Source organism: Bubalus kerabau, chromosome 11 (genome assembly GCF_029407905.1).
Source record: "Bubalus kerabau isolate K-KA32 ecotype Philippines breed swamp buffalo chromosome 11, PCC_UOA_SB_1v2, whole genome shotgun sequence".
In the NCBI taxonomy this organism is placed as follows: domain Eukaryota; kingdom Metazoa; phylum Chordata; class Mammalia; order Artiodactyla; family Bovidae; genus Bubalus; species Bubalus kerabau.
This window is the reverse complement of record NC_073634.1, coordinates 16,585,928-16,600,398: the sequence shown is the minus strand read 5'-3', so window position 1 is coordinate 16,600,398 and position 14,471 is coordinate 16,585,928. Positions and strand designations below refer to the sequence as shown.

Below are 14,471 nucleotides of genomic sequence, written 5' to 3'. Positions count from 1 at the left end.
AAATTTCCAGAAGCAAATTTGAGGGCATGTCTTTGTAATCTTGGTATATGCAGATTTCTTAGATACCAGACCAAAAGGACAATCCATAAAAGAGATAAGATGGATAAATCAGACTTTACCAAAACTTAAATCTTGTTAAGAGAATGAAAAGAGAAGCCATAGACTAAAAAAAAATGTTGGTAAATCACATGACTGATAAAGGTCAAAAAAAGAGTACATACTCTAGATCCCTTTATATAAAACTCTAGAAAAAAGTCAAGCCATCTGTATCCCAGCAAGCAGATCAGTGGTTGCCTAGGAACAAAGGGAGGAGGAGAGAGGCAGGATGGCCAAGGGCAGGAGTGAACTTTGGGGGCAGAAGGTTGAGTATGTCCATTATCTTGATTGTGATGTTTCATGCATCTCTATATTTGGCAAAACTTAGGTTGTATGCTTTAAATATGTATACTTTATTATGTGTCAATTGTACCTCAAAAAATAAAGCCATTTAAAAGAAAGATACTGGCTTTCTGTGAGGAGAATAGAAACCATTTAGGGGCCTGAGGACATTGAGGAGGAAGAAATGTGTCCTGGGGTCTGAGCATCCAAGGTCCTGGCCCCCTCCCCTCCCCCGCTGCAGCTACTCACAGTCGCGTTCCTTGAGAAACTGCCCAGTATGGTTGTCTTCCAGGAACTCTTGGAAGTAAGCAGATGTCTCGAGTGCACGTCTTGGGTGCTGTAGAGCTGAGATACCCCATTTCCACATCAGCACAATCCCCAGGCTGCCCCACCCTCAGTCAAGGTTCCAGAAGGAGGTGGAGGAGATGGCCCCATGACCCCCTCAGAGTTCCCCTCACCCACCTCATCTCTTGGGAACCTCCCTTTGGACAATGACCTTGGTTGGGTCCCAGGAAAGCCCTGGTTTGGACCTGGGACTGGAAGTGGAGTGACTCCCCTGGGAGTAGAAGGGAGGTGTCTAGGGCTCTTTAGGGCCTGTGTGCAGGAAGGAGAGAAAGTCAGTGGGGCTCAGGTCACCCAGGAGCTTACCCACAATGAAGAGAACCACAAGACAGGAGACCAAAAACACACCCAAAGAGGCCAGGGTGGCCTGCAAACGCCGGGGCATCTTGGGGGCTGCAGGAACCACTGCCACGGGGTCCAGTCCTGCAGGGAAGAAGCCAGGATCCAGGAGGAGACTGCCATGTGGGCTGGAGAGTTGCAGCCCCTCAGACTTACGCTCCTGGCCTGTCCCATGGGACTGAGAATGCTTGTCCCACTCACCCTGGAGAAAGGCAATGGGCGCTTGGGAACGTGCACCAGGGCTCATGGAAGCTGTGGTAGCAACAGAAGGCTCAGAAAAGACCACCAGCCTGAGCCTGGAGGGCTGCACAGGGCACAGACCTGGCATAATGGAAGACAACAAAGGTACTGTTTGAATGAAAGCAGAAAGGAGGGAGGGAGTTGGGGAAGGAGGCACACAGCAGGAACCCCGACCTCAGCGGCTCAGGGCCAGCTTTGCTGCCTGAATGATGACCGCAGCGACACTCACAGCCCTTGGGGCTGCTGCTGCCACAGGCTGACGTGGGTGTCCTAAGAAGGGCTGTGCCTGGGAGTCTGCTGGCTGAATATACAGAGAACGGAGAGACCACAGCCCGGAGTCCCTGAGGCCTCATGGGGCCAGCCCAGAGTGCAGAGATGGGCTTTCAAACCAGGTCCCCCTGAATTCATTGTTCACTCTCCTTCTCTTGCCAGGTTGCCACCCCCCAGGGAAAAGGGTCAGGGGAGATTTCACGCAAAGCCTCGGTGCAGGCCACAGGCACTCTGTCCTTGCCTGACCCACCTTCAGCCCCACCTGTTTATTCTGGAAGCCGAGCCAGTGCTGAGCCAGCCAGGCAAGGGCTGAGGAAGATGGTGGGGGGCCGGAGCCCAGCAGGCCGGACCCTCCATGCTGAGGACAGGCCGAGGCCTCAGTTTTCTCACCTTGGGAGGACAGGGAAACATTCTGGTTTTCTGTGCAGAAGTGGACCTGGTCAGCTCTCGTCTCTGCCTCCTTCATTCTCCAGAGCAGCTCCCTGTCAGGCTGTGAACCAGCAGTGGGGAAGTGGAGCTGCGATACGGGTTTATATGCTCCCGAGTCAGTCCTTACAAACTCTGCCTTCCCCCGCTGCTGACTCTGCAGAAGTGCCCCATCTGGGCCCTTCCCCTCAAGGCTCCCAAATGCCAGTTGGTACCCCCATCCTCCTTCTTCCCTCAGCCCCAACCTCCCACCCCTGCGCTCCACGGTAGCCTCAAACACTAGCCTTGGCCCCAAAGTCACAGACACCTTTCACCAGCCACTTAAAAGGGAGTTAGGGATTCCTTCTCAACTTTGCATAGAAAAACATCCTCGTGACCCATGGCTGAGTCCTAATTCCAGCCTCAGACTCTCTTAAGTAACAGGAGGCTAGTAAGGAGGAGGCAGGCTCAGTGCAGCAGGTGTTTGCAGGTCACGGGAAGGGCTGAGGTGACTCTCTGCCCACTCAGGAACTCAGAGTGGCAGTGATGGGAAAAGAATTATAGCAGAATAAAACACTTATTTGGTCTCTGTCCCAGTCCCTAGAACAGAGCTCCTAAAAGCCTTGGAGTTTTCTGAGTGACAAGCGTGTCTTTTGTTATCCAAAACTAACCTTTTTAAACCACATTTGCATTCATGCTGATGAGGAGACTCAGACCACTAGATAGCTTCTGCTGCTGCTGCTGCTGCTGCTAAGTCGCTTCAGTCATGTCCAACTCTGTGCGACCCCAGAGACAGCAGTCCACCAGGCTCCCCCGTCCCTGGGATTCTCCAGGCAAGAACACTGGAGTGGGTTGCCATTTCCTTCTCCAATGCATGAAAGTGAAAAGTGAAAGTGAAGTTGCTCAGTCATGTCCAACTCTTCACGACCCCATGGACTGCAGCCTACCAGGCTCCTCCATCCATGGGATTTGCCAGGCAAGAGTACTGGAGTGGGGTGCCATCGGCCTCTCCATATAGCTTCCTCACCTCTCTCATTGGGTTATAAGAGCGCATAAACGACAAGAGAGCTTCAAGAAGTTTCCTGGCTGGTAAACAAACCCAACCCACCTACCCAAAAGGGTATTGCACCCCTACTCCATGGAGACAGAGACCCCCCAGGCTCCAGGTCCTTCTGCACCTTGCCCTCTGTTCCTCTTCATCTGGCTCTTTGTTTTTATCCTCCATCATAACCTGTAATGGTAAGTATAGTGTTTTCATGAGTTCTGTGAGTCATTCTAGTGAATTATCAAGCTGGGAAGGGTCATGGGGTTCCCCAGATTTGCAGTCTACTGGGCAGAAGTGTGGTCACTTGGAGACCCTGCTTGCACAAGGTATCTGAAGTTGGGGCTGTCTTGTGGGACTGAGCCTCTAACTCACTCCATGGTTGAGTGTCAGAATTGAATTGAACTGTAGACACTCAGCTGATGTCAGAGAACTGGTTGGTCTCAGAAAACACCTGGAGAAGGCAATGGCACTCCAGTACTTTTGCCTGGGAAATGCCATGAATGGAGGAGCCTGGTGGGCTGCAGTCCATGGGTTTGCAAAGAGTCAGACACAACTGAGCGACTTTACTTTCACTTTTCACTTTCAGACACCGGAGAAGGAAATGGCAACCCACTCCAGTGTTTGTGCCTGGAGAATCCCAGGGATGGAGGAGCCTGGTGTGCTGCTGTCTATGGGGTCGCACAGAGTCAGACACAACTGAAGCAACTTAGCAGCAGCAGCAGAAAACACCACACATCTGGTGTCAAAAGTTATGTCAGAAAATACCAAATAGGACCCAGCTTGATCCAAGATCTCACCCCTAGGTGATTGGATTTGTGCTCCCTGAGCTGATCAGGTTCAGGACTGACTCCGCCAAAACTGCTATATAAGCCAATGTGCCGCTTTACCATGAGACCTGTAACTCCCAGGAGAAACACTGTGTCAGGGGGTTCCTGTGCTTGTGGGCCAAGACCTAGGAGTGAGGTGTCCCAGGGGAGCTGTGCAGCCCCCAGGTCCCTACCCCCGTGGGGTGACCAATTAGGCAGAATCAATACCCACCCTGGCTGGTCAAGACAGCCCTCCTGAAGTCAGCTCTGAGGAGGACAGTAGATTCTCACTGCTCGCTCCCCCATCACTTCAAAGGGTTACCGTCTTACTGAAATGGATCACACTTTCTTTAACACATAAAAATCTAATTATGTGTTTGTCTCCTATCTCACCAGTGGGCCATTTACGAGATGTCAGTTACCTTGTAAATGGATTGTTCCATCCAAATTGTGTTGCTTTTTCCCATTTTCACCTTCAGCTCTTACATCCTATTCCCACAGCATTTTCCCAAATGCTGGAGTCAGCCTCCCACAGGGCCCCAAGCATCATCCAAGAAGCCCACTGCCCAGCTTCCATGGTAGAGAAGCCAGGCTGAATGTGCCTCTTCCTGTGGCCAGGCCGGGAGAGCAACTTGGGTCCCGCCTGGGTCATGAATGGCCAGTGTCAACACAGCCCCCGCCAGCCAGGGGCACAGCTCGTCTGCAGGGTGAGGAGAGGAGGGCTTGCCTATGCCCAGCTCATGATGCCACAGTAATGTGTGTGTGTGTGTGTGTGTGTGTGTGTGTGTGTGTGTATGATATGTGTGTTGTGTACGATATATGTGTATATTTGTGTGTTTATATGGATGTGTGTATGTGTCCATACCCCTGTGTATCTATGTGCATATGGACTTCCCAAGTGACTTCATGGTAAAGAATCCACCTGCCAATGCAGGAGCCACTGGAGACCCAGGTTCCACCCCTGGGTCAGGAAGATCCCCTGGAGGAGGCCATGGGAACCCACTCCAGTAGTCTTGCCAGGATAATCCCATGGACTGAGGAGCCTGGCAGGATACTCATGGGGTCACAAATAGTCAGACATGACTGAAGTGACTGAGCACATGTGTATATTGCAGGTGAATATGTGTATGTGATGTGTATGTATATGTGTATGTGTGTGTATATGTGTGCAGTGTGTGCATATGTATGTATATGCGTGTATGTTTTTGGGTGGTGTATGTGTGAGTGAAGAATGCAGATCCACCATCCACCAGCCTGCTACCGCCTGGCAATTGAAAGCTGAGGAGAGAGGAGAAGACACAGGAAAATGTAGTCAGTCAACAGCTCTGCCTGAAACCCCAGGAGTGTCCATGTGGGAGGGGGGCTGCTAGAGGAACCCTCAAGAGGCTTGTCAGACGTCCAGGGTGGCAGCAGAAAGAGAGGACCTGCCTTGGTTTCTGTTTCCCCACATACAGGAAGGGCCCACATCAGCTAACTCAGGACCTGTTTCCTGGGACTGAGAAGCTGACAGAGCTTCCAAAGCAGAACTTTAGAGAACCCTTGCTCAGCTGTAAGGATGGAGACTGGGGTGGGAAGGGTCATAGTCCTCCAGGCCTGGTCAGCATGACTCCTCCTCTGACTCCCTCCCCTGCGCCCAAGCCCTTCCCACTCCAGGCTCCCAGCTTTCATTTCTCCTACAAGAGCATCACTTGCCAGCAGGAAGAAGCACCAAGAAGTTACTACATCTTTGCTGAGTATTTCTCTCTTTCTGGCCAGAAAAAGTCAAATGGATATCTGATACCTTAACACCAGAGCCACTCATCGGCGGGGACCTCTCACACTGGTTTTCCCTGTCTCTGCCGAGTGGTCCAGGGCTGTCTTCCTAGAGATGCAGTTCCTTAGCTTCAGACGCCCCAGAAGCTTTCGATCCTCCATATCAACCCCTGACAGCACAGGGTGATCAGCTGGGATTGGCGGGCCCCTCCCAGAAGTGTCAGGAGGGCTGGCTGCAGCTAAGGTGGCGTCAGGAACCTCAGCAGCCAGGCTCTTGGGCCTTCACTCTGCTGCTCAACGGTCTATGTCTCGCCTACCCTCACCTCTGCACCATTCTCTTTTCTCTGCAAGATATATTCCTTGTGTGCTCTGCCTCTCTGCCTCACAGCTGCTGCATATTTCGAGTTTCTGCAGGTGCCCCATGGTGACCCCACCAGCCTTCCTCTAACTCAGGGCCTTCCAGCTTGACTTCTCTCTGTTAACTGCTTCAATCCCCAGGTGTTTCCAGGTTCAAATTTTTTCCTAGAAAAGTGGTCAGATAGTCCCACACCTCCCTTCACATCAGAACTAACCAGAGATTCCTCACCAGCCTTGTTCTGCTGCTGCTGCTGCTAAGTCGCTTCAGTCATGTCCGACTCTGTGGGACCCCATAGACGGCAGCCCACCAGGCTCTCCCGTCCCTGGGATTCTCCAGGCAAGAACACTGGAGTGGGTTGCCCTTTCCTTCTCCAGTGCCTGAAAGTGAAAAGTGAAAGTGAAGTCGCTCAGTCATGTTTGACTCTTCACGACCCCATGGACTTCCCAGGCAAGAGTACTGGAGTGGGTTGCCATTGCCTTCTCCAGCCTTGTTCTGATCGCTTCTTATTTACCGCAATGGTGAGTGTCTCAGTAAATTCAGGCTGCTATAACAAAAACATCATGAACTAAGAGGCTCACATAAGAGAAATTTCTTTCTCCCAGTTCTGGAGGCTGGGAAATCCAAGGTCAGGATGCTGTGGACTCAGTTCCTGGGGAAGCTCTCTTTTCTGTTTTGCAGAGAGCCTTGTTGTAAACCCAGAAAGCAGAGAGAGGCAAGCTCTCAGTTTCTTCTTATAAGGGCACTAATCACATCGTGAGGACTTCACTCTGGTAACTTAATTACCTCCAAAAGGCTCCATCGCCTAACATTATCCCATTGGGATTAGGATTTTAACATAAGAATTGTGAGGGGGTGGGTTCAATCAGCCCATAGCAGTGAGGGAGGCATTTCTTGTTCCAGATAGTACAAGATGGCCAAACGCATGGCATCTTACACTGGACAGATAAGACCCACAGCATCTTATTAGTCACACATAGTCATAGTCTGGAGGAGGACACCAGATACCATGCCAGGCCACATGGGGGTTACACCCGAAACCAGAGGGAACCAGCAAGGGCTATGGGAGACAGGCTTTGCAGCAACAAGAGGATACGGTGCCCCTGGTTTCTCAAGAGGATCTGACTGACTTGTTTGAATAGTTTCTGTACTGGCAGGTTAGAGGAATCCAGTAGGTTGAAAACTGGGTGGAGGTCAGCTGATCCAGTCAAGGGGAACAGGCCAGGTCAGGGAACACATCTGGTGAGCGTGGGGGAACCCATAGTTAGGTTTTGAGGGCCCTGTAAGACCCAAAAATTGTCCTGGCAATAAGTGAAATTTTAGGTCTTACAATGCAAGCCTTTGAATCCGCTGCCCTAGTGACAAGTGCCTACCTTGGGGAGGAAGCTGGAGTGTGGGGCAGGGTCACATGTTGCTCAGCACAGCAGCACAGGAACTTCTTGATCATCCAGTGCTTGGGAATCTGTCTGCCAACACAGGGGACACGGGTCGGATCCCTGGTCTGGGAAGATTCCACATGCTGCAGAGCGACTAAGCCTGTACTCGGCAAATACTGAAGCTTAGGGCTTCCCTGGTAGTTCAGCTGGTAAAGAATCTGCCTGCAGTGCAGGAGACCCCAGTTCAATTCCTGGGTTGGGAAGATCCCCTGGAGAAGGGATAGACTACCCACTCTAGTATTCTTGGGTTTCCCTGGTGGCTCAGATGGTAGAATCTGACTGCAATGCAGAAGACCTGGGTTCGATCCCTGGGTTGGGAAGATCCCCTGGAGGAGGGCATGGCAACCCACCCCAGTGTTCTTGCCTGGAGAATCCTCATGGACAGAGGAGCCTGGCAGGTTACACAGTCCATGGGGTCACATAGTCTATGACTGAACGACTAAGCACAGCTCAGCACAGTGTGCCTAGAACCCATGCTCTGCAAAAAAAGAAGCCACTGAATGAGAAGCCCACTCAACTAGAGGGTAGGCCCCGTTCAACTAGAGAAAGCCTGTGTGCAGCAACAAAGACCCAGCACTGCCAAAAGCAAAGAAATAAATTAAACATTTATTTAATGGTGTATTACCATTTGTAAAATAGATGACCAGCGCAGGTTCGATGCATGTAGCAAGGCACTCAAAACTAGCGCTCTGGGACAACCAAGAGGGATAGGGTGAGGAGAGATGTGGGAGGGGCAGTCAGGATGGGGGGACACATGTGCACCCATGGCTGATTCATGCCAATGCATGGCCAAAACCATCACAATATTGTAAAGTAATTATCCTCCAGTTAAAATAAATTAATTAAAAAATGGAATAAAACCACATCAAAAAGTGAATAAAATGTAATCATCCAGGAAATTTTTTTTAATTTTTTTTTTAATTAAAAAGAACACACAAAACACGGCAGCCCAGACATGGTGACTAACAGGTCAGGCGCAACAGTATGATGGAAAGCAGAGTCAGGTTTGGAAACACAATGGGGAAGTTCCCTAGAGGCAGCTCTGAGCCTACGACTTGTATTTCATGTCTCCATCAGCTCGTGCTCTGAGCAGGTAGTTGACACTGGGAAGAAATAATATTCTCCCGTAATTTGCTACTTCAAATTATGAAGAGTAAGAACAGCCAAGTATTTCTTGGAGAAGATGCAGATGCCTTCTGTGCCCACACAGCCTACTCTGCGTGCTCGCCGGTCTGCACTCCCCTGATGTGCCCCAACCCCCAGACTTCAGATGCCCCTGGAGCTTTGGGCAAATGCTCTCACATGAACCCCATCACGAACTGTTCATTCCTCATCATCACCATATTTTTAAAAAGGCCATTTGCCCCGTGTTCCTTCAAGCTTCCTCCTAATATCCCTCCAGTTCAACCTCTTCACAACCAGAACACCACTCTGCTGGTCACAGTCATTGAAGAAAAACATCCTCCCCCCAGGACCCTTAAGAGGGCACCTAACGAGGACCCTGAGGAGGGGAGGGCTGCTCTGCTGAGCCTGCCATGCGTTCACAGAGTACCCCTTTCTGCTTCCTCTCTGCTCCACTCTGTCTGTGCAGCCTGGATTCCTGCTTCGGCCCCTGCATGGCAGATTTGGACCTGATGGCTGCGATCAGGGTCTCTGTGAAGAATGGGAGACCTGACGCATCTCCCCACCCAGTGCAAAGCCAGAGAACAGAAGCTGGTCCGCGAATGTCTAAGAAGAAAGACCACCCAGAAGGTGGTGACACGCCAGACCCTGCAGTCCTATTTGGCTGCATTTCAGTAAAAACCAAAGATAAGTCCTGCTAATGTTTTATGGCATTTCCAGGGCTGGGACTTTCTGTTATTTGAACCCCTGTTTCCTGAGGACACCCCAGAACTTCATATCCAGTGGAGCAGATGTTCCCTCCACCCCATACATCCACCTGTACCCCCAGGAAGAAAATGAGAGTGGCCAGTTCCCAGGCAGCATTTTATTCTAATGAAGCTGGGGTGCCCTCTCTACTGAAGGCCGCTTCCCCTGACCCCTGGGAAGAGAGGAGATGCAGAAGAGGAGGCCCAGGGAACAAGGCAGAGGAGCTGGGCAAACAGACTGGGACCCGGGGAGGAGCACCCAGCAAGTGATGGGTAGAGAGAAGCACGTGGATACTGGTCTAGGTCTGCAGAGACACGTTTCCATCCAGCCTCTGACCTGAACCAGTCAAACCTATCGCAGGGAGGAAGGGGCTCAGGTCTCAGAGGATAAGGAAGAAGGGGACCATGGGTAGATGGCATGAATAGGGCCTACCAAAAGCAGAGCTCTTCCACTGAGAACACTTAGGAAGGCAACTGGGAATTCTGGGATGTCAACTGGAAACGCCCTGAGTCTCGGTCTCCGGAGAATCTCGGGGGTGGTCGTACACAAATTTCACACAGTAAAGCTAAGGCTTCTCCAAAGGGATGGACCCCTCCAGGGTCCTGCCCCAGATGCTGTATCCTGGTCCATCTCACTGGAGCAGTGCAAACTTATTCTCTCCACCCTCACCTCTGCATTTAAACCCAAGATATCCTTTCCACTTCATCTGCCTTTGAAGCTGAAGCGGAAAGGATATCCACTCTGGGACCAGAGAATTCCCAGCCAAGGTAGATGGACTCTGGGATGCCTTCAGGACAACTTTAAAGCATGAAAAATTAGGTTCAAAATCACCTTGGAGGACAAAGGAGAGAGGAGCATTTCCTTGAATTCAATGAGCTTTGGAGCTTAAAGTGCTGGCACAGGGGCCAGTCCGGTCATGGTTCTGATGGTTTATAGGACCGCTTACAGATAAAAAGAAATGTATTGTCACAGGAGGCATCATTCCATGACCGCAGTGAGGACGTCTTTAGGTTGACACAGTGTTCATTGTTCCCAATGTTGTTGGGTTCGCCTGGAATCCAGAACCTACCGAAGGGAAAAACAAAGCAAAATGCATTGCCAGTGAGTGAATGAGCGACTTCAACCCCAGTTTCGGTCTGGGGTGGTAGGGCTGCAAATTTTTCCATGCCTGAGAGGAAAGGGACCGGTTATCCGTCAACCTCTGAGTCTGCAATCTCCCCCCAACTTAGGGCCACCCCAGCCCGCCCACTCTCAAGGCCCTATAGGAACCCACAGTGCAAAGACCTAGATTTAGAATGAGGTCCCTGCCAAAGCTGAGTGGATGGCCATGCTGCCAAACCCCATAGGGCATGGAGTAGCCGTGGATTTGTCCCCAGTTCCCCAGCCAACCAGTGGCAGAGATCAGCTAGATCTCTGGTCAATGTTCCTGCTGATCAAGGACAGGAAGGATGGCAAACTCTGTGGTCAGTGGGACTCTCCCCCGACTCTTCGTGCCCTGGACCCAGCCCAAGAAAGCAGCCTGGGACAGCGGGTTCTCAGGACTTACTTCTCACTCTGGACCTTGTTGTACGGAGTGCCATCCACCCAGTGCCAGTCCCCCTCGCTCCCTGCTTTGGTCAGGCCGATCCAGTAGGGAAGTCCGCCTGCTGTCCTGTAGAGGAACTCCTACAGAAAGACAGTAGGCGGAGATGAGGCATCGGAGCATGTGTCTCTCTGGGCATCTTCACCCATCCTCAGCCACAGCCCCTGAACCCACAGACACAGGGTTGGGACTCCATCCTGACTCTGACTCTGACCCACTCTGCTGGCCCACTTAAGATGAAAGGAGCTTGTTTAATATTCTGTCTCACCAGGTAGAGGACTTCTTGGGTTAGATGGTGTCATTAACGCTATTCACAAATATTTCTATTTTTCTGGGCACATGGAAAGGTTGCACTATCCTGCCCTCTTTGAAGCTACAAATACTGCATCGTTTGTTTGGCCAACGAAATGTGTTGTTTCCAGGCTTTAAGAGCCAACATACAACGTACCACGTTCCCTTTTCTTACCTCAGCAATTGTGGAAACGTATGTTGATATGAAATCTCCTCTGGACTAAGCCCTTAAGTAGCCACAATGAGCAAAACTCCTTGCTGGCCCTTGTTGGACATGTAGTGTGTAAGTGAGAGGTAATCATAAAGAATTACTGATATTTGGGAATATTTGTCATTGAAGCATCATATTGCCCATGTTGCCTGATACAGCTACCAATATACCCCCTTCCTAGTGCCCACAGGACAGCACTCACCTGTTCACGCTCTGAGGTCACTGAGGTCAGGTGGGAGTCCCTCGATATACAGATCTGCTGGGCACTGTACCAGGTCTTCGAGATTTTAGAAAAGTAATAGAAGTGCCCCCCGAAGTACTTCCAGCCTTGGGAAACCACCTGGAGAATGTCCTCTGGGAACAAGGATGAAATGTGAACGCTGGTGTTCCTGCTTTCTCTGGTGCTGGCTGGGTGGGAGTATTTGAGCAGGATCCCAGAAATAGAGTGAATGGGGCTGGGCTCTGGGGTCCTTTGGTCCTTGGGTAGGAGCTTGGGGACACTCCCTCAGATCCTGAAAGTCTGAGACTGGTAGAGTCTCTGGGCTCAGAGAGGGGAGAGTGAGAGAGGATGAATCAAGAATCCATCTCTCCATTGACCATCACAAGTGTCTGAGCCCCTGAGCTCTAGGCAGGAACTGCTGGAAAATGGTGAGGTTTGGACCCAGACAGAGAAACTCCCTAATGTCTTCATATTCTGTGGCTTGGTGTGGGAGCCCTGGCTGGTCCCAGGTCCCTTTTCTCCTGAACAGCCCCCAAGTCCTCCCCAACTCCAGTACTGAGCCCTCTCTTCTTAACTTTCCAGCCATGCCCATGCTTTCCTCCACACACACCAGCCCAATGGCATCATGCCTGAGGTTGATAAGGTCCCACGGGCCACTGGCCAACTTGCAATGCTCTTTTCTGAGTCACTTACTTTGCTGTTGAAGCAATTTGCTGAGACTCTCCAAACCGCTCTGGAGTTCCCGGACCTTTGCATTTAAAGCAGTGGCTTTATCCAAATCTTGTTTTAGCTCTGGGATTTGGGCATTTAACTCATCAACTGCTTTCCAACTACTTGTTAGCACCTGCAGCTGTGCACTGGCTTCCTTCAAGCCTGTTTCCAACCTCCGGATCTGAGAACTTATGCGATCCAAGCTGGCGTTCACCATTTGGACCTGATTGCCAACTGCCACCAGGCCACCTCTGTTCCTCTTGATCTCAGAACTCAGGGAGCTGATGTTGTCCACACGACCTTTCAGCAACTGGGCGTTGGTCTTGACATCTGATATTGTGCCCATAAACCAGGGATCTGAATTTGAGGAAGTCAAGAGGTCAGCTGCAGGGACCCTCAGGGACTGGAGTGGGGTGTTGCCAGGGTGATGAAAGGAAGGGGAGGCAAGGTATGGGCTCAAGCTTCCCAAGGACCCAGCCCAAGGAGCAGTTACCTACCTTCTATTCGGTCATAATGTATTCATTCAACAAACATAGAATGGACACCTTCCATGTGCCAGGGACTCTGATAGATGCAGATCATGCAAAGATTGGTAAATCATGGGATCTCTGTTTGAGGCTCTCATAGGTAAGCAGAAGAGGGGATTAGAATCCAGTCCTATATTTCCTTTGCATGTTCAGGGCACATTTGGTAAAGAGATGCCTTCAGTCACCCCCTTGTCATCCTTCTCACATCACGCTGGGCCCCATCACTTGACTCCCAGCCCTCTCTTTCCAGAGACCCCCACGGTGCCCATCAGCTAGAGAAGCACCGTCCCCACCATGACTGCCCATAGGTCCCTCATGGCCATCGGAGGGGCCAGCCATACAGACTTCTTGTCTGGAAGTGATTTCTTCTCCAGAGAAAACGAGAAGGGAGAATTATGAAACCACTTCTCCCCTTCCCTTGTCCTACCCGCTGTCACTGTCTGCTCAGGCTATAGGCTCAGGCCACAGAAGACACCAAAAGTATACCAGTGGACTCAAAGCAGGGGAGATTCTACTCAGAGCCTCTAAGTCCAAGTCCAAATGTGTCCTGGGGCCTTGAAAGGAGAAGACAGATGTTCCCTCTGTCTGCTATCTGGAGACCTAATGAGAGGAAGAAGCTTCTACCAGCAGCAGAGGCCAACTGGGCTTGGCAAAGCAGGAAGAAGAAGAAAGATAAGTCACACATCCAGTGAAGAAGTAGGGCATCTCCCTTGGCATGATCTTTGTGGGAGCAGGAGAGTGAAGAGAGCATGAAAGGGCCCTGTGGGGTGGGGGGAGCTGTTCCCTAACCCTAGCCTGGCCTAGTCAGTTGGGGATGAAGCTACAGTTGGGACCCCACCCCTCATGGGGTCAGCAATCATTATGCTCACTGTTGGGGGTTCCCCACAAGGCTCTGAATCAAAGGGACACAGAGCTCAGAGAGGAAGGAGAAAAGTGACCCAGGATGAAGATGGGATGAGCACTTCCTGGGAAGAAAGAGCACACCCTTGAGCACAGGCATGCTGACCCCAGTCAGGAACATCTCCCCGGAACTGGAAAGGAAGGAGAAGCAGCTGGTCTTACTGAGGACTCTTTGACTGCACATGGAAAGAGGGGGAAGCAAGACACATGGAAAAGCCAGAGGCAGGATAGACCACCAGAGAGGGGAAGGACCCCTGGCCTTAGGGAAAGACCGAGCCCAGATCAAAGCTGGGGACTTACAGAGAATGGCCTGCAGCAGGACAGAGGTGACCGTGACCAGCGTCAGGAAGACGACCACAGCGCGGACCGTGAGGAGTCTCCCCAGAACCTGGGACGGACACGTCTTGGGAGGAGGGTCTGCAGGAAGCAGAGGAGAGCGTTTGGTGAAGGAGCAGCCAACTGCAAGCTTGGCCACAGAGCCCTGAGCAGGCTCTGAGCAGAGGCTGACGCTTGCCTGGGGGCCAGAGGGAGACGTTCTGCTTGTCCACCGTGAAGTGAGCGTCGAGGACCTCGCTGTCGGCAGTCTTCATCCTGCACACTCACCCTGGTGGCACAGGTGCTCCCAGCCAGCTATCTCCCCAAAGACCTTTTATCTAGACGAAAAGGGAAATGACCCCCGAAGTTCATTGCGTCATCCCAAAGTTCCCCTTTCCTGGCTTAGGTGCCTTGCCTGTCCTAGGCTGCAGCTCAGTCCACCCCTCAGAAGTCTGGCTTTTCAAGAAGAGGCCATCA

At 51.4% G+C, this 14,471-nt stretch overlaps 1 protein-coding gene across 1 annotated transcript; it reads right to left on the bottom strand.

Annotated features, from left to right (window-relative positions):
- Positions 1-10,151: 10,151 nt before the first annotated feature.
- CD207 (CD207 molecule) lies at positions 10,152-14,269 on the bottom strand. Its single transcript, XM_055539076.1, has 6 exons — positions 14,194-14,269; positions 13,980-14,096; positions 12,235-12,609; positions 11,524-11,675; positions 10,784-10,902; positions 10,152-10,302 (listed from the first exon to the last, which is right to left on the bottom strand). Exons 1-6 carry the CDS (start codon positions 14,267-14,269, stop codon positions 10,152-10,154), a joined length of 990 nt encoding a protein of 329 aa, XP_055395051.1.
- Positions 14,270-14,471: the final 202 nt, after the last annotated feature.

Excerpts from the sequence above, each read along its gene's own strand:
- CD207 (XM_055539076.1), bottom strand. The coding sequence starts at position 14,269 with ATGAAGACTGCCGACAGCGAGGTCCTCGACGCTCACTTCACGGTGGAC. Across the intron at positions 12,610-13,979 it reads CCTGCTGCAGGCCATTCTCT|ATCCCTGGTTTATGGGCACA; the intron begins GTAAGTCCCCAG and ends CCTCAAATTCAG. Across the intron at positions 10,303-10,783 it reads AACAAGGTCCAGAGTGAGAA|GTTCTGGATTCCAGGCGAAC; the intron begins GTAAGTCCTGAG and ends TCCCTTCGGTAG.